At 38.0% G+C, this 20365-nt stretch overlaps 1 protein-coding gene across 3 annotated transcripts; it reads right to left on the minus strand.

Moving 5' to 3' along the window:
• Positions 1 to 3533: 3533 nt before the first annotated feature.
• Positions 3534 to 18275, minus strand: MSMO1 (methylsterol monooxygenase 1). 3 transcript variants are annotated; one of them, XM_081135383.1, is made up of 7 exons: positions 18131 to 18206; positions 15562 to 15616; positions 13003 to 13288; positions 9184 to 9332; positions 8165 to 8291; positions 6459 to 6613; positions 3534 to 4638 (listed from the first exon to the last, which is right to left on the minus strand). In XM_081135383.1, the coding sequence occupies exons 3-7, from the start codon at positions 13255 to 13257 to the stop codon at positions 4443 to 4445; spliced, it is 882 nt and encodes a 293-aa protein (XP_080991509.1). In that variant the 5' UTR covers positions 13258 to 13288; positions 15562 to 15616; positions 18131 to 18206; the 3' UTR covers positions 3534 to 4442. The 3 variants fall into 3 exon arrangements, with proteins under 3 accessions (XP_080991509.1, XP_080991508.1, XP_080991510.1); XM_081135382.1 differs by lacking the exon at positions 15562 to 15616 and having other exon boundaries at positions 18131 to 18275; XM_081135384.1 differs by lacking the exons at positions 15562 to 15616; positions 18131 to 18206 and adding an exon at positions 17455 to 17553.
• Positions 18276 to 20365: the final 2090 nt, after the last annotated feature.

The raw sequence follows: 20365 nt of genomic DNA on the forward strand, positions 1-20365 counted from the left end.
CATGCAGCATGTGTGGTATTCCATACTCTCTTACCACCAGGTCTTAGCACATACTGTTCCCTTTACTTGGATTACTCTTTCCTGCATGCCACCGCCACCCCCATTTCTGGGTAACTTTTCCTGCCAAGGTCTCAGATTAAGCATAACTTCCTACAAGAACCTTCCCTAACAGCCTCCATCAAGGAAGATACTGCTGCTACGTGATCCCAAACTCCCTTGTGCCTCTGTCCCTTCTCAGAGCTTTTTAACAATTGCCTATTTAGTCGACCATAATCCCCCCAATACTGTACTAGAAATTTTGAGGGCAGTAATTATGTCTCTCACACCTCCTAGTATAGCCTAGGGCCTAGCAGAGTTCACACATAATTGAAACTAAGCAAATATTGATTGACTGAATGAATATATAAATTCTTAAAGAGATCAAGCTATGCTCCTCAGTTGACATCTGATAAGTCGAGCCTCAACAATTAAAAAGTAACCTGCTCAAAAGCTGCATTCATTCAGCTGCAGCCACTTCCATAACTGCGGGAGACAGCTCATGGGTGAATGAGGGCAGATCTGAGAGAAGAATTGTTCCGAGCTTGAGGAAGAACCCATCGCCACTGCCTGCTTCTGTCAGTTCACATGGAAATACGACTTGTAACCAAAGGAAGCCTGGAATACAGCGCTACCGACTTTGAAGTCCTAGTAAGCGACTTACTCAGAACTTGCTCTGTTGCAACTCAAACTAAGTTCAAAATGGTATAAAAGGAAGGAAAGGGAGGGAGGACACATTAACTCACATAAAGAGAGCTGGCCTCTTCCCCAGTTCTTCCCAGGACTCCCCCAGCATTAGGAATCTCCACCTGTCAGCCACCATCTGTGGGGCACTCTCTTGCCTCAGCCTCTGTGTTGGCCTCACTCTATTCAGTGAGGGGGCTGTTTACAGGGTTTTCTGTGGACTCTTTCAGCACTCTCTCTCAATGTTCACACATAAAACCCCAAAGAAAGATTTTGGGATTAGCCTGGCAGACTGGGGTCAGGTGCCTACTCTCAGGCTAATCACTGGAGATAAGAAAATGGGGTATTATGATAGAATATACCTAACATTTCAGATCTAAAAGATAAGAACAAGCCTGGCCAGGCAGGCTCAGTGGTTGAGCATCAACCTAGGATCCAGGAGATAGCGGTTCGATTCCCGGTCAGGGCACATGCCTGGGTTGCGGGCTTGATCCCGTCAGGGACGTGCAGGAGGCAGGCGATCAATGACTCTCTCATTGTTGATGTTTTTCTCTCTCTCTCTCCCCCTCTCCTTTCCTCTCTCTGAAATCAATAAAGATATATTTAATAAATAAGTAAATAATAATAAATAAAATATCGGTCAATTAATTCAAAAAAATAAAACATCGGTTATCTTCTTTAACTTGCAGCTTTTTGTTGCTGCTGTTTCTTTGCCTGTTTTTTTGTTTGTTTATGTTTTTTATAGCTGTTTAATCCTTGAAACCTTGCAAGGTAAGCATTAATATTCCCATTTTATAGACAAGGAAACAGAGACTCAGTTAAGCAACAGACAGGCCACATAGTAAACAGCAGTCTGGCTCCAAATCAAAGCTATGTAGTTTCTGTGATGTTTCTTTGGGCCTCACAACTTCAAGCAAAACAAATGTCATGAGTTGGCAATTAGCCACTGCTGCATGGTGAATTTGCTCTCCAGTGCTCAGCTCGAAGGCCCTTTTCATGTCTATTACAGAATGGAGGTTCAAGTCTAGGTAGATGACTAAATTAAACAATTTTTAAGGTCATTTTGAAGGACACAGAAGCATTCTGAAATTTCAACAACTCTTCAAAATCTCCACTTCTTCCTTGGTAAGTATTCAAGCTAACAGCAGGTAGAAAAATATCTTCTCTCTGTATTACAGTCTTAAAGTCTCTTAAAGTTTTACGGAGAGAATGTGGTGAGATTTTTTAGAATCAAGATTCTAGCATCCTGGTCTGCTATTTAAAATTTTTAAAAAGATATGCCCATACTGCTTAAGGATTGGAATGTGTTTTCCCAAGATAGTCAAGTCCTACATGTAGCCAGCTACCATCATTTAATAGAGCTGCTCTACACTAAGCCTCGATATTTAAGCTATTTTTTGCGTCATTGCTTGACTTCAAACCATTGCTGGTTACTACTCTTTTAAATATTAGTCAAAATAGTAAACATAATATGTTTTCCCATGTGCAGCAACCAAAGCAGAGTATAATGAGACCACTAACTTCTCTGCAACTTAGGCTTGCCAATAATTCAGTTTAAGATTGTCTAAACTTTTGGGTACTAGTAGTCTACTAAAATTCTTCAGTTTTTCAGACATATATTGCTATTAATTCAGGTCTATAACTGTGATCCTCAATTTGTGCAGCTGAACTTTAAATGAAGACAAAAAATTTTAATTATGTAGAACAAATCTTCTTTCCCTTTGCCTTAATCATAAATTTGACTAAGCTTACCTTCAATGGCATCAAGGTCACAGGCAAAGCCTGTGAGAAACTAATTAGTCAAGATAATCTGAATTCAGTTGTTAAAACAGCTGAAAATATAACTTTATTCCTGGTCAAAAGTGATAAAGTTGGTACTCAAGTTCTTAATACAGGTAATAATTACATGGTTGTGATCATTAACCAATCTGTGTGGTTTTCTGTTTGTAAAATGCACTTCAATTAAAAATATGACACAGTATTGCAAAATACCGAAAACCAGCACTACAATCTCATTCAAACTGTGTAGTTTTTAGGTCACAGGTCCCTTTTCCTCGTCTGCATGGTCACCCCTCCCATGGCAGCAGATTTATTCTTTAGAGGAATTTAACAGAAATTGAACAGAAGAGGCTCAGGACTCTCCAGGGACTGGGAAAGCCCTGGGTGAGGTGGGCATAAGTCTGAGAAGACGGGTTCTGTGAAAGGGCACCTGCTGAGCCGGGGACTCTTCAGCTGCCTTTCCATACTTGATTCCCAGAACGATGGCATCTGGGCATATTCTTCCCCGAACAGAGATAAGAAGGTACTTCTCTGGAGAAACTGAACCTGAATCCAACCTACAGAAAAAGAGAGTCTGAAGTGACTGACCTGCTGCCTGATGATCTAAAATGGTTTCACGATCGCCTCGGCAATGCAATTCATTTGAACTTGGAAACTTCAAAGTTCATTTAAAGCCAACAGGCATGTGATAAATATCTCCTCCCATTAGGACAGTTAAGTTCCTACTTAACAACTATTTTGCTTCCCCTTCAAAAAGAAGGAAAAGGAACTTACCAGAAAGTGGCTCCAAATTTTAAAATAATAGCAATTCAGTAACTTAGATTATCAAATCTTGATATGAGTTAGAATCTAGATATTTGAGATTAAATGCACCCTAAGAAGTTTAGCTCTATTCTTCCATATATTTTCTAAGTAAAGAACTGCTTCAGTACCCTCCACTGAAACAGGTCAATGGGATTTCCCACAATGGACAGCCCGATAAAACATGTTGAAACTGTAAAGAAAAGTTTAGCAAATGAAGAACTTACAAAAAATAAAATCATTCCTTTTATTACAAAACTTAATAATTTAACGATTTCTGTGCTTTTCCTTATAAGAATAAAATAAGAGGTGACAGCTGATGTTCAAAACTAGAAACCAGGTAATCAGACACAAAAAAAACCCCAAACACATTTATTTTAATAGCTCAAAGTGCAAATACAAGTCATTTCACAAAGTTTCAGGATATAGCGCTAAGTGTAATAAAAACCTGATTTTCAAACATTAAAGGGTAAACAGCAGAAATAAAGCTTCATTTTTTTAAAAATTCAAGGAACGTGAAAACTTTTAGACTAAAATATTCCACTTACATCAATTCAGAAATACCCTAATTTATAGATGCCAGTAGCACATTGGAATCCAAAAGGACTTTTCAAAGAAAGAAAATCACCCCAAACTGGTCAGCTCCAGAAAAGTGGAAATTCTTGGCACTGGCTAGTCCTGATTTTGCAGCCTCATTCCAACTGTTATCAATTGATGTCATTCAACCTATAATATTTTGATCTTTAGGCAAACTCTAAAAAATGTCTATAGTTCAATATGAGGCCAACACCCACTATTAATAGTTTTTGAAGTGGTCACTATATATTTAAGAGATTTAAAGAGCAATTTCCATTTCAGGCCTATGGTGTTACTGGGGGAAAGACACAGATTAATACTTCTTCTATCACTTAAAACCCTTTTGTAAGGTTAGCAACATGGCTTTTAAAACTTCCTTACTTATTCCTCCACATGTAGAACTTGAATAGAAAGTGGAAAAAGTTCTCACTAGGAAGATAAAGGTTGTTAATATTTTTAAATCACTCAGCAGCCAAGATATGTTTATTTCTGCTCCCCAGAAGCAATGTTAGCTACTGGTTTTAATTCAGGAAAATGTGTATCTTCAGGAAGGTTGACATCAATATTTATTCAGTCTTTTTCACAGTCTTCTTCATCTTTTTAGTATAGGCAATAAATTGAGAGTCTGTTCCAAACATTCTGTCCCACCATGTGAATGTTGAAGCATAGTTTCCAACGAAGTTCATGTGGTGAAAATCATGGTGCCGAGAGCCAGCATAGAAAGGGATGAGATTTAAAGGGTTGAGAGGAATATCATAGCCACTGAAATAAAAATAACAAAGATTATGAAGGAATAATTGACATTTTCATTGATAGGCATATGTCTGTTAACTAATTCAAACAACATTCCACTTTACCCAAGTCACTTTATTTCTGATTTGTTTACAAAAGACAAAAACAACAAAAAATGGTGCATATTCTAGAAAACACTTTAAGAAAATTTTAAAAACTAAAAAAAAAACAAACTATGGAAATTATATATTATATTATCAGGGGATGAAAGAAAGGGATTATAGTAATGAATAGATTTTTCGGGAATTCCTTTTCTGTTTAAGAAGAGGAGATTTCTCACCATAGCCTGTAATACCACATATCTTTGAGGAAAAGTTATATGAAATCAGTATCAAGCATTATGAAAGACAGACCTGAGAATCACTGTGTTATAACTTTTTTTACTTTAGTCAATAACAAGCTGGAATTAAATGTACCAGAATTAATGAAAATATGAGCGTGCTTTCGGTAGTTGGAGGAACACATTTTTAAAAGAATACCATTTAGAGTATTCTTTTTTCTAATACATTATCTAAAATCTGACACCAGAATTATAGAGTCTGAACCACCCCAATCTCTCCCTCTCTTTAGAAGGCTGAGAGGGAAGGAGAGAGAAAAGAATAATGAAAGGAAAGAAAGAACGAGAGAGACATCACTCACAATTTATCTACAGAAGAATATTCTCTGCCTATAATTAGAAGCACTGCTTTGCTATTTTGGTGTTTGGAAAATAATTCTTAGAATTTAATATTCTGCTTTCACGAGTATAGTAGTAAATCCCAGGTCAAAATGCAATGAATATATAATTTAAAAATAATGAAAAATTAGGATGTTAGGTATCTTAAAAGGCACGAAATATAAATAATTTACCACAAAATATCTTCCAATCAACAGAAAAGCAGGTGAAATCTGTAAATATTGCAAGTATGATTTCATCAGCACTAGGCAGTGAGACTAGAAATATTCTTATTCAGTGAAGGCTAAATGATTCAATGTTTTTTTCAAATAAGAGCTAGGCTTAGATTCATTACAGAAGGGATAAAGGAATTGCTCGTCCTGAATTATGGTATTTAACCAAATCTTTATGAAAACCGCACAAATAGTTTCATTTGAAGAGTGTTTCAGGCAGACCTAAGCAAGGCATGAAACCCAAGAGCCATAAAAATGACTGATTTCACTACAGGAAAATTAAAAACTTCAGTACTAAAAAAGAACCATCAGGAACTAAAATTCAAACAACAGAGAGAAAATATTTAGGGCATGTATAACAAACAAAGCTTACGCAAACCACTAGGTTATAAGACATAATCTAACAGGAAAACAGGAAAAGAGCATAAAAAGGTAATTCAAAGAAGAAAAAATACTATTGGTCAATAAGCGTCACGGGTCCCTGGAGAGACGCACACGGTACTGCGCCGAGAGCTCTTTGCCGGCTTCTGGCGAAGGTGAAAGACTGTGCTACCCAGGTTGGAAGACGGTTGAGGGAGGAAAAGCATTCTTACATATTTCTGCTGGGAACGTAAACAAGGACCCTTTTAGAGGGCACTTTTGAGGCACCTATCAAAGTTTTATTTCCTTTAACCAAAGTAAGTTATTCTCCCTGTAAGAAATGACAACAGCCATAGATAGGGATATAGAAAATCTGTTATTTGAACTTTTATACAATGATTATACTCTCATTTTCTTAAAAGTAACAGTATTAATAAGATTAACTTCTTCTATTAGTCTACTTAGATATAAAGATAATCTTACGACTATGAAAATAAAGACATTTTATGATACCTCCTGCAGGAACAGAAACTAGAGCTCACCTGTGGACATCAATAGTTTCTAGCAAACGAATGGTCACCCATGCCCAAAGAAGAATCACATGATCACATAAAAGCACGATTCCAATGAAAAAGCCAGTGCCGAGAATTAGGGTTTCCAGGGGATGTGCATACTCAGCTTCCATTCCAAATGGAGCCTAAAATAAACAGATAAGAATTCCTTACTATATTGTGATGGTTAATTTATGCATCAGCTTGGCTATAGTGCCAAGTTGCTTGGGCAATCAATCTGGATGTTGCTGTGAAGGTAATTTTTAGATGTGGCTAACATTTACATCAGTAGTCTTTGAGTAAAGGAGATTACCCTCCATAATGCAGGTGGGCTTCCAATCAGTTAAAGGTCTTAAAAGCAAAGACAAAGGTTTCCTGAAGGAAGTAGGTCTCAAGACTGCAACATAGAAGCCCTGCCTGAGTTTCCAGCCTGCTGCCCTGTGGAATTCAGATGCAAGACTATTACTATCAACTCTACCTCAATTTCCAGTCTGCGGTCTCCCTACAGATTTCGGACTTGCCAGCCCCCACAATCATATGACCCAATTCCTTAAAATAAATATGTGCGTGCATATGTATCTCCTATTCTTTCTTTTTCTCTGGAGAACCCTAATACATATATTCTAATTTATTTATGAATACAGTTTTATAAAATTATAGTTTCTATACATGATAATATATCTTGCCAAACATATGTAAACAATAACAGTAATTCTCAACAAAAAAAATATTTTAGTTCCTACCAAACATCAAAAGGTCTAGTAGGGATGTCCTTAAAAATATCTTAATGTCTTTGATGGTTTCAGATCAAGGCATTAGGCAACTGACTTGAACTAATTTTGGTTTATGCATCTGAGTTTGTTCTGCCAAGAAAGGGATGGTTGATTTAGCAAAGCAATAACATAACCAGTTCGACAAATCTACATCAAAAACAGTTCTGATAAAAAGTCAATTTTTAAGACTCATAAATACAGAGAACAGACTGCTGGTTGCCAGAGCGGATGGGGGTTGGTGAACTGGGTGAGAAAGCTGAAAGGATTGATAAATACAGACTGGTGGTTACAAAATAGTCATGGGGGTGTAAAATACAGCATAGGGAATATATAGTCAATAATGTTGTAATAACTATGTATGGTGCCAGGTGGGTACTGGAAATATTGGGGGAAGCACTTTGTGAAGTATATGATTGTCTAACCACTATGCTATACACCTGACACTAATTCACAATAATACTGAATGTAAACTGTAACTGAAAAAAAATTTTAATCACTGTTTTTGTGGGAGTCAGCAATGTGGTGGAAATATGTTAAAACTGAGTTGGAAATTGTTTTAGAAGGTTAAAGATTAAAAGTTTGTTGTTTTGAGGGTCCCATTTAAATAACCTTAAGACCACTACAGCTTCTATCAAACTAACAGGTAATCAACTATGTCAGAAAAGTGCTCTAGCCACAAAAATGAGAGTCTGAAATATTTCACGTTAACACTGTTCTTTCAAGTCTCAATTTATCATGAAATTAAGATACTAAAGAAAATTTGTAGAACTGGCTATGTGTGTGTAGATATGTGAGAAACGTTCTTAATAATCATGCCAAAGGAAAAAGAAATAAACATCACCAATAATTTTTTTAAGTGCTCAGATTAAAGATGACATTTTGCCTGTAACAGAAAAAAAAGTATTAAATGTAATTCTAACATACCTGAAACTCATGATGAACTTTATGAATATATTTATATATTCTTTTGTGGTGTAAGAGCCTATGTAGGAAATAGTGCCAGGTATCCTCAATCACCGCACAACCAAAGCATCTTGCCAAAAGCATACACCTTTAAGATGAAAATACTGTCATGAGTATGAAGTGCAATCTAGACTTTTACTTGGGATCACTACTTGAGATATTACATAAAAACAAATACCCACTTACCAGCTTAACCTAATTGGGTATATTGATCAATAAATTCTCAAAACTGCTAGAAACAAGGTGGCTATATTATACCATACTAAAGAAGAGGTGAACATATTGGCCACTATATCAATTCTAACTCATTAAAAAGAAAATCACAGGTATAAAATCAGTTAAGAAACAAAATTCAAAGCCTCTTGGAAAAGAGTAATATTGATGAAGAACTTGAACAAAGATTAATAATAGTAAAATCATAGTTGGTTTTTTTTTAACCAAAGAGAAAAACCTAAGTGCAATGGACAAAAAATATTTTGTATATAAATAAACACATATACAGAAACTCTTTTATATGTTGAATACACATTATATAGAAAAAGTACATATCTGTAAATTGGTATATTTGTATTCAATTATGTCAGGAACATATAGTTGTATACAAATATTATTGGAACACAAATATCTGTGCTCAGATAATATATATTTGTGTCTATATAGACACAATTTTTATAAACCTTACAAACTATTCTCAATGTTTTCATTCATTTTAGACTTAAAGTGTAATATTTTTTTCTTTGTATAAGTGCCTTCCAATAAAGTATTACACTAAATTAGAGAAAGATCTAAAAATGGGAACATTTTAAGTTTCTACTATGGTTTACTTTTCTACATTTTAGTTACTTCCAAAAGTTTAGAACAAACATTAACCAAATGAACAAAAAAGATAAACATTAAGGATATTTTAATTGGATAGCAAAACACAACTGAGTACAAAAATCAAATCTTTATTTATTAAAGATTTGTTTATATATACATACCATCTTGGCATTCTTTCCCAACCATAAGGAATATCAAAATACTCTGTAAAATAATAAGTTCCACAAATCAAAGGAAGCTGGATACAAAAGTGATTAAAGAGAAGTACTTTAAAGCATTTCCATTGGTTTTCCCATGTTTCTGGTTTATCCTATGGAGAAAAAGCATAAATATTTAGTATTAGTCTCTGTTATCACAAGGTTAGCCTAACATCTAGAAGTAAATTCCCAATTTTTTTTCTAATGAGACTTTAATTTTGTTAATTAATTCTGCTTTGTGAATTCTGTATTACAGTTACTATGTTACAGCAACTAAAGCCCAGGAATCACAGCATCCTCCCCTCTAAATTCTTCCAACTACCATCACCAACTTAGGTGAAGAAATTGTTAATAGACAAACCCAGGCATAACAACAATAAGATCTCAAACTAAAGAAGCACCACAGAATGAATACTCTCTAGTCTTTGCTGTCCACAGATCATTCACTTCTTTTATCATGAATGTCAGAGAAGAAATGTTTTGTGAAGATTACAGTTGGGTCTCCAACTACTGAAGCAGCTGTATCAGCAGCACTGAAAGCCTTTATTACTCAGGTAAATCGATGCTTCCAAACATTTGGCATTTTTGCTCATATACAATAACAGCATTATAAATTCTCTGAGCTGGAAAAACTTCAGATTGTCCAGTGGTTCCCAAAGAATGGAGAGCGACTGCCCACAGATGAAGTTCAAAGATTAAAGTCAAAATGAGCGAAGTGAGATCAATGTAGTAAAATGCTCATTTAAATCTCATCAGGATCCCTAACTTGCCTACCAAGCCATATTTTTAAAAACTCATATTTAAACTTATTCAAGTTAAAGGGCTACACTTACAAAGAAAAAATTGTTTTTGGTTTTATAAAAATATGGTGATAAGAAGATATTGCTTTATTTTAAATGTCCTTACTTAAAAATTCAGAAATCTGCTGATGAAATTTTTTTCAACTGAACCACAATATCTCAAGTATGGTAACTACGGTTCAGTAGAAGCCTAAAGAGGTCCACTCCCTTGCCCAGGATCACACAGGCAATTATTAACAGAACTGGGACTAACTAAAATCTAGGTCTCCAGTTCTATTCTTGTAATTCTTTTTGTTATCTTCCCTGACCAAAAAAAAAAAAGCATTAAACTAAGAATCAATCCAGAGAGCTGGGTGGTCTCTAATCTCATGGCCACCACTAACCAGTTAATTAGCTCTGTGATATGTCAATTTTATCAACAATACAATGAGGATATTAGATAAGATCATTTATAGTTGTCTATTTCTATTCTGAGCTCTACCACCCTACTCCTCCAAACCTCCAGTCTGTGACTGGGAACAAAATAAATGGAAGATTCTGGCTTGGGCCAGCAATGACACTGTTTCCCATTGAAACTATGTTTATCAGACTTAATATCCTGGCGAGAATCTGATACCTATGTACTACAGAAATTAACACAAAAGTTAATCAACTATAACTAATAAAATCACACACTATAGTGTTTAAAGTATAAACAAATTTGTTTAAAAGACAATCAAAACCTCACAGTAGAGTTTACCATATTTTACTTGTTACATAACTGCATCATCCTAATAGGGGGGAATGCCAACATTAGGCCATAGACTTCAGAAAGAATGTTTTTAGTACATATATCCTTGAGGAAAATTCCTAGAGAATTATTAAAATATGTGATTTTGTAAAAAGAAATAGATCCTACAAGGTCTACTTTATTCCTTGTTTATTCCTGTAAAATTTGCCCCTCGTTAGCATGCATGTGCGGTAACTGTCACACTGTCCATTCTTGCAAGCAGACAGTCTTTAGTGCTGTCTCATCAACAACAGCAACTTCTTCCCGTGCCCTCAATGTTTCAGGGTATCTGCCTTCAAAATTCATAAACCTGTAATTAACTTGCAGTGATTTTCATATTTTACTTGTTTTTAAATCCTGGTATATTATGAAAACGTACTGATTTACCATCACAATTTATTTTAGTATCACAAAAGTTCTAAGTCAAACCTTTAATGGCTGTGAAACTCAAAGGAAGGCATGCTGAGGACAGACTTGAAGCCACACTACCCAGCCTTTTAATCTGTTTATAAATAACTACCAGTAACCAACTAGATGATTGCTTGTCCTTTCTTTGACCATACTTTATTTTCAAGCCATTCATAAAACAAAAGGCTTTCTTCTGTTTGGAAGGGTTAACAACTGGCCAGAGGACAAGATACTCTGGCCTGGCCAGCCAAACGATGAATCAGCCATATAAACAAAGCAACGAGGGGCACAGGGCAGCCTGAATCACCCCAAACACCCATGAGAACTTTGACTTCCAAACTGATTTCTCCCTTTCAAGGAAGGACCTTTTACAAAAAGCATTTTGGAACTTCTATGTCCTCAATTTAGGGTAACAGGATACTTTCCTTGGGGCCACATCCTTTTTTATTCCCTTCCCCTTTTCTCTTCTTTCCTTTGGCTTGGAGTCCACAGGCACCTGACTCCCTGCACTATCCCCAGAGAAGATCAGTATCAGTATTGGCTTAAAGTGAGACTCACTGGGAGAGGCAATGAAACTCAGAGACTGTGAGAGAGAATGTGTGCACTGACTGCCAACCCAGGTAGGCTCAAATGAGGACAAATTAGTTTCCATAGATAAATAAACATATCCACTTTCTCCCAAAGCTGTGTGTGCCCTTAAGCTTAGTTTGGCATGACTTTTTTTCGAGAGAGAGAAACATTGATTTGTTGTCCCACTTATTTATGCATTCATTGACTGCTTCTTGTATGTGCCCTGACTGGTGATCGAACCCGCCACCTTGGCATGTTGGGACAGCACTCTAACAAACTGAGCTACCTGGCCAGGGCCTGGTATGACTTTTTAGAAAAATAAACATAAGCATTAGAAACTATCATGAGTTCACCAAATGCTGATAAATCCTCTAATAATCTAGTCCAGACTCTTTCCTGGGAAAGAACTAGTAGACATCATTGGTAGACATCATTATTTTCCCCTTATGCAGATCTTAACACCTTGTCATGCATAGTAGGCTCTCAAAAAACATTTAGTGCACTGAAATAAACACCTAGATGTGAGAAGCATCATCAGTTCCTTACTTGGAATGACATGAATAGTGCAAACTACCACCGTTTATTTAGAGGAAAAACACAACTTTAACCACCCTGCTCTAGTCTTAGAATATTAACAGAATATCAACATACACTTAGGGACTGAGACATCAAGAGCTGGAGTGAAGTACAAAAATAAAACCACAAATCCCCATAACTTTCCTTTCCAGCTAGTTTTAAAAAATTAAATTTACAGACCCAAATTAGAGAAACATCACATCTACTTAAAGCACAACTTAACAAAATATTCTTGAAACATTATCAAGGGTGATCTAAGGCTGTGCTGTTGAATACAGTAGCAACTAGCAACCAGTGACTACTGAACACTTTAAAATGGCTAATCAAACTGGGATGGGCTAACATAGTGTAAGATACACACTGGATTTTGACTTGTGATGAGAATAAGAACATAAAATATCTCATTAAGTACTTTTTAAATTCTCATTACCTGTTGAAATAATAATAGTTTAGACTTATTGTGTTAAGTAAAATATATTTTAAAATTAATGTTCCTAGTTCCTTTTATATATTCTACTTGAAAACTTAAAATTACATATTTGGCTTAATTACATTTCTATCGACAGCCCTGATCTAGTGTCTCTCAAAACAAATTTCTAATTTACTTTAAAAATATTCAACACTAATGATAATATTCTACTGCAAGTCCATTACACTCACCTTTTGAATTTTGTACTTTTTCATGTAAGGTATAAATTGAAACAAAAACCCGGGTAAACAGAACAAGAAATAAAGGGCCTCGTGAACTATCAGTGATCCCCATGTTGCAATCTGGAACTTTGTATAATTGTCCAACATATAGTTCCAAGCATTCTTAAATGGCTCTTGCAGAGGATTCTCAGGTAAAAGTGAATCTACATACTCCACAGCCAAGGACGCTGAACTAAAGATGTTGACACTTTCATTTGTTGCCATTTTTCAAATCTCTGCACACGGCCTTACAATTCTGTAAACATAAATAAATACATAAATAAGTTAAATAATGAAATTCCAACAAAATAGTTTTAAAAATGCATCTTCGAACATTTAAAAAATAACGATTACTAAAGGGGCACCAATTTCTCAGGTCCTAAACATAATTTTTAAAAAAAGCTTACTGGATGTCATTACCACCCCCATTTGTAGACACTGATTAAAAGGCCTGTCAAATATGACTACATAAAAATTAAATACTTCTGACTGGGGAAGAAAAAGATAAATTATATATAAAGTCAAAGATCAAATGACAAACTCTAAGATTTATGACAAAGGGCTACAAAGTGTCCTTCAGAGAAAGCCTAAAAAAAATGACAAAGGCCATTCACACTTGGTTCACAGAAAAGTAAATGCAAATGATCACTCAACAAACAAGCAGTTCAGTTCGACTCAAATAAGGAAATGTATCCTAAAACAAAAACTTTTACATTTCATAGTACTCTGTACTCAGTATTGGTAAGGGTAATAATTTGAGGAAACAATCATCATTCCACATTGTTGATGGAGTGGGGGGTGGGAGTGGAATTAGTACATCTTTGAGGGGGGGAAATCACAGTATGTATCACAATTCAAAATGAATATACCCTTTAACCCAGCAATTTTCTCACTCAAGAGTACAAAGACAGGTACACGAAGAATGAAGGAAGCATTGATTATAATAGCAAAAACAAAGAGAAAAAGAAAAACAAAATAAAAATAAGTCCGCCAATAAGAAATGAGTTAATAAATTCTAAGTCCTTCCACATAGCATTATACAGCCACTTGAAAGAACAAGGGCCTGGCTGGGCGTGGCTCAGCGGTTGAACATCGACCTAGGATCCAGGCAATCAGGGTTCGATTCCCGGTCAGGGCACATGCCTGGGTTGCGGGCTCGATCAATGACTCTCTCATCATTGATGTTTCTCTCTCTCTCTCTCCTTTCCTCTCTCTGAAATCAATAAAGATATATTTAAAAAAAAAAAACAAAAAACGAGGAAGATCTGTATGTTCAAAAGATGTCTATGATTCAATGTTAAGCCCTGGCCGGTGTGGCTCAGTTGGTTGTGTCACCTGTGCACGCAAGGCTGCCAGTTCGATTCCCGCTCAGAGCGCATGCCCAGGTTGCAGGCTCCATCCCAGGAACAGGTGCATGCAGGAGGCAGCTGATCAATATTTCTACCCCGCCCCCCCCCCACTAAAATCAATAAAAGCATATTTTTTAAGAAGATTCACTGTTAAGTGAAATAGCAAGTAACACAACATGTATAGCAAGAACCCCACTTATGTCTGTAAAAAACAAAATCTATTTTATCTATGCACTTTCATGCATATATATGTACATACAGAGACACACATACACACAAATGTAGAAAATGAATGGAAGGATACAAAGGGAACAATTTAGAGTGGTGGCCTTTAGGAAAAGGGATCAAGAGGTATTGGGAGGGGTACATGCTCATATGCACACACAGTGAGGGGTTGTTATGAAGGAGAGGAGGAAATTTTACTTATTTTATACCTTCTTACAATTTTTTTCTGAGCACATTTTACTTACATAATAAGTAAGCATTTAATAGGTTACCAAATCAAAAAATAGGAAAACTTATGAAGAATATCATTCTCCTAAAAATGTTTATTGCTGTTCTTGATTTATGAATTATGATGGATGGATTGCTCTAAAAATAAATATCTGAAGCCTCAGAAGCACTCTTAATAGTGTTTAAAATGCTCCCCCCGCCCCAGTTTACCTCTTACCCCATTTCTCATAGAGGATTATTGGGAAGCTTAGGGAACTTCCTCAGGTCTCTGACTTCACTTTTGCATCCTTCCTTATTCTTCTGTCTGACTAGTTCTCAAACCAGTTACACCATGGAGACAATCCTGTTACACCTGTGCCATCCCAACCTCAAAACTTCTCTTAGCTCACTCACCATTCCTCTAAGACTGACTGGCTTGTGTTATCTTCCCTCATCAAGAGCTTGAACATCACTCACTTTCCCTTTCTCATCTTTTGTCTATCCATCTTCATCCCCCTCAACTTTTATCTGCCCCCTCAACTTTGAAAACTTTACTCCAGTCTTCCTTTCTTGAGGAAAGCTTTTCTAACCTCTATCACCTTTCCCCCACACCAATGTCCCATTTCTCTTCCATTGAACCAACTTCTTTCGCAAAGAAGAGGTCAATATAAAGCCTCTAACTGCTCAACTCTCACCCACACCTAGATGAGGGCACTCACAAATATGACAGTGTTGTAACACCACTTACTAGCTGCGTGACTTTGAGCAAGTTATATAACCTCTCTCAGCCTCAGCTGTACCATCTGCAAAACATAAAGAACAACAGTAACTAGATAGTGGGACTCTTTTCCCAATGTCAAATCACTACGATGTACACTTTAAATGTCTTATTATTTTATGTGTCAATTACACCTCAATAATGCCGAAAAAGGAAAAAATAACAATAGTTCTTCCAATGAGTCCAAGAAAGAATGCATGTGAAGCACTTAGCGTAGGACCTGACAACAGAGTAATTCCAAACTAACAATTATTGAGCATTTTCTATGTGCTAGAAACTATTCTAAGTGTGCTACATGCTCTCTATATATTAAAGACTTTAATCCTTACCACATTTTCATGAGGTAGATACTTTCATTATCCCCATTTTCTAAATGAAAACTCAGGTTTAGAAAGATCATGCAACTTTCCCAAGTTACAAAAATGCTAAGTGGGGAAGCCTATGCTCTCATCTATCATGCTATACTTTAATCATAAATAATAATGCACACAACAAATAGTACAGAAAGAGGAGAATTCCTACAGCTTACCCAAGCCTCCTGAAAGAGTATTCTACGCAGCTGCCCTTCTTTTCACATTTCCCATTTACTTTCCAGCAACTACCATCAGCTTTCTATTCCCATCACCACGCTGAATTTACTCTTTCTAAGATAACTAAGGATCTCCTAGCCGCCACAGCCAACATTCTTTCGAGTTTACTTTATTGAACCAATCTGGAAGATTGGATACTTCTCTCCTTGAAATGCTTTCCTTCCTTGGTTCTTGGAATTCACATGTATTCACTTTGACTTAATTTGTGCTACCAGCTGCAGCCACGATGCTAGCTTCTGCTCTCAATCCTAACTTCACAAAACATAAAGTCTAGTGAGGAATACAAAGAATTAACCAGACTATCATAAAAGTATGTGATAAGAACAATAAAGGGAAGTGTTGGAAACAAAGAGTGCTATGAGAACACAGAGGACCAGAAAGAGCTCCTAGAGAAAGATACTATTTAAACTGGCCCTGGTACATGATGGGAGGAGATAAGATTAAAAGAGAGTAAAGCTGGGTGAGGTGGGGGGCAGCAATAAGGGGATGTTTAGGGTAGAGGACACTTCAGACCCAAATACTCAACGAGGACATGAGAAATAATACAGCACTTTCTGAATTAGTATGTCTGTGGTAAATAGCTTTTGAGGAAGGAAGACTTGACAATGGAGACTGGAAAGTTTCTGATTGTGCTTTCTTTACTCCTTTCTAGTGCTCTTAACTATTTCCTGGTTTTAAAATCTGCTAATATCCAAAATCTCTATTTCCAGCCCTGTCCCCTGAACTCCAGGTTCTAATTATCCAAAAGTCTACTACTTACTGGCCAGCTCCAATTAGACAGTTCAGAGGAACATAAAACTCAACATGTCCAAAAGTTAAGCAACTGCCTATCATAACCCTGCCCAAATACTCCCTACCTCCTTTAATACGTAATTTTGTGAATTGCACTTTCACCTATTTAGTCATCTCATCTCTGATAGAATTCTAAGTCTCTCCTACCTCTGCGAACTAGGTAAAGTCTTCAAAGTCTCAACAGAGAGATACCTGGTTTAACTAACATTCAGGAGTTTACTCTCCATACACAAGGGAGGAAAATGGGCAAATTGTTGTCAACTGAACAAAAACAAGAAACAGAAAATAAAAAGGAGAGGGGAGGAGAAATAGTGAAGTTTTCTTTTGCTTTTCTCCTCCTTGAACAACCTGATTGATTAGAAACTTGCTCTAGAGCAGGCTGACTAAGCCCTCAGAAAAAATTTAATTTTCTGTGGATTCTTTGAGAAACTTTTAAGTTTAGCTGTCTCTGAGTACCGTCAGCCAATGTCGAACCCTTTACCTTAGGTAAGCCCAGCCTCCACCGGGTCACTCATTTGGATTTGCCATGCCTCGAGCTTGCTCTTTGAAACCCGACTTCTAGGGCACAATACCGGGATCTACCTACACACTTCGAGTTCAATAAAGTGCCTCCCCTACGCAAAAAAGATCAAGGCCTTCAAATATGCAAAAAGGCCTGCCAGGTGTCTCCATCCTACACTTGAAACTCTTACATCTGACTTCTCATGGTCCCTCTCTGCCAACGAAAACAGCATCCCCTTACCGGCGATGTCCTCCTATCCAACTCCTATCCACCCGTCAGTAACCTCCTCTTGGACGCCATTATAACCGCACCACCCCCATCGCACATACACAACAGATCTAATCTCCCCTGTAATCCTTCTGTTTTATAAAACTTTGATCCTGTGCTGTAACTATCACCTAATATGTCCAGTCTCCGGATGACCGTAAACTCTTAAAGGGCAAGATACAAGCTCCAGCCCAGTGCCACCACTTAAGAATTTCAGACCATTTTCCCTCCCGCTCCTCGCCGCCTTCACATTGGGTAAGGGTGCCCCCATCCGGCTCTGAGCGCGCATCCATGCCCGGCCTCGCTCCCCTCAATCCCGCGGAGCCCAGGGCCGGAGCCCCAACACTCCCCCTTCCTCATCTACGAGCCTCTCTTCCGGTCGCCTCACCTGGAAACTCGCACGGAGACTGCCACTCCCGTCACCAAACTCTGCCAGGTGCTGAGACCTAGGAACCCACCTCTCCTGGCTGAGGGGGTGAGGCAGCTGGTGCTGGCTCCTCCTGCTGTTATTGGCTTGAGAGGACTCTCATCCCGCCTCCTAGGCTCTGTGATTGGTCTGTCCAGTTGCCGGGCTCGCGCGACCCGGACTTACGAATCACTGACGGCGCCAGCCATTGGCTCTCCGGATGGAGTGAGGATAGTGAGATCGAGACGCCCAGTCAGTGGTTGGCCCCGCAGCGCGCCTGGAGGCGGGGCAGCGCGGTGGAGCCTGACGTCGTGAGGGGACGGGCACCGACGCAGCTACGTGCCAGCCGTGAGGAGCCGTCCCCATGGCAACTTGGGGTTCCTAGAGGACTTGACCCGGTGCCCGACCGCGGTCCGTGCAGCAGCCACGTGGCCAAACCCCGGGGAGGGAACAGCATGAGTTTTAGAATCTGTTTTTGTTTATGGACAGCCTCGCCTTCCTCTGGTCTACCCTGGATTTAGGTCATTCTTCCTGTGTCCCCAGCCCACATAGTTCCCCTTCTTCAGGACTGAAGCAGGTGTGCAGATGCCGAGTGTTAGCCGAGAGTTACCTGTCCCCACAGGCACAACCCCTTTCCAGGGGCAGCCTGAGTCCAGTGACTGGTTGATGCAGGAGTATCAGGGCCCAGCCCCTTACCCCGACTTAAGACTACTTTGCTCCACCAACCCAACTCCCCAACGTCCCCTCCTATTGACTGGGGTTGTGGATACGATTACACTGCAGCCCACTTTCCCCCCTGCCCAAACCTGGTGCCCTCCATCAAGTAGTGTTAAAAGCATGCACTCTGGGGTCAGACTCAGGAGCCTTTGTCACTTATTAGCAGTGTGCTCCTTGATAAGTTACTTCTCAAAGTCTTATCTAGTGCTTCTGTAAAATGGGTATCTCAAAAGATTGTTTTATGACAATTAAATGAGATCATGCATTAAAGGCCCTATGCACAGTATCTGGAATACAAGAAGTGCTCAGTAAATACTGGTTATTGTTTCTGGCTTAGCATCCTACCATAGTACATATATTTTCTAAATCAGAGCAGGTATTTGTGTATGGAACGGTCAAATTATTTTTTAAGTCTTGGAGATTTAGAGCTGAAAGGAAATATAGATATAGCAGCTCAGTTCACTTACTTCCCTACAATGAAGAAATAGGAGGTTTGGAGAAGAGCAACAATAGTGGTAATTTATTGAGAGTCCTCTGTTTTGAGCACCTTAATATACATATCTTTCAAACTCCACAGTCACCTTGTAAATGACATACACACTACTGTTGCTATTTTACAGAAGACAAAGGGTCAGAAGTTAAGTCACAACAAGCAACAGATAGGGATGTGGACTCAGAGCCGCCTGATTCCTATGCCCATGTGCTTTCCAATAGGTCACACTGCTTTTCTTCCCTTAGTCTTGAAGGCAGGATTAGAACCCTAAAATCTTGATTCGAAGTGTGATTCCACTCTTCCACGTGGCCTCCTCTTCAACATGGGACACTGGCAGCCATACAAATCAGTAGGAGGCAATTTGCTGAAGACCAAACTAAAATAAGAGGCAGGCTTATTAGCATATCACTTTGTAAGATTATGCTATTCCTTTACCTAATAAAATAAGAAGTCTCATAACTCATCAGCTGAGATAATAAATACCTGGGTGCTCAAGTTGTCTATAAGGGATGATATTAAATAGCAGGAATCGTATGTCAGAACCCATAAAAAATGGGAAAAGAGAGCTGAAAATATCCTGGCAGTATACACACTATCCACCTTCTCTCCACCACTGCTTTCATCCAAGAAGGCATAGATCTAAGCAAGGCAGGCAGCAGAGTTTCTTCAAGATGCAGGTTCTTGGATCTAGCCCTGAACTCTGCTCAAACCTGGTACTGTTTCCTTGGAGGGATGTCTAAGATGACTTTCTGCCTTAACTTCTGATCTGTTTTGTGCAGTAATAGAACAAGCCAGGAATGTGTTTTTAAAAAAAAAAAAGAGAGAGATGTTTCAAACTGCAAAGACAAAGGCTGGTGTGGGGGAAGGGGGTATATTCAAAGCCCCTGAAATCATAGTTATTTATAAATTCTGCTACTGACAAGTCTTCGCAAAACTATTTTATCTTATAGCTATTAAGGCTTCAAAGAAAGAATGAGGTATTTGACATGCTAAGTATTTAAGATTTT

The sequence above is a fragment of the Miniopterus schreibersii genome (genome assembly GCF_964146895.1).
Source record: "Miniopterus schreibersii genome assembly, chromosome: 4".
Classification (NCBI taxonomy): Eukaryota; Metazoa; Chordata; class Mammalia; order Chiroptera; family Miniopteridae; genus Miniopterus; species Miniopterus schreibersii.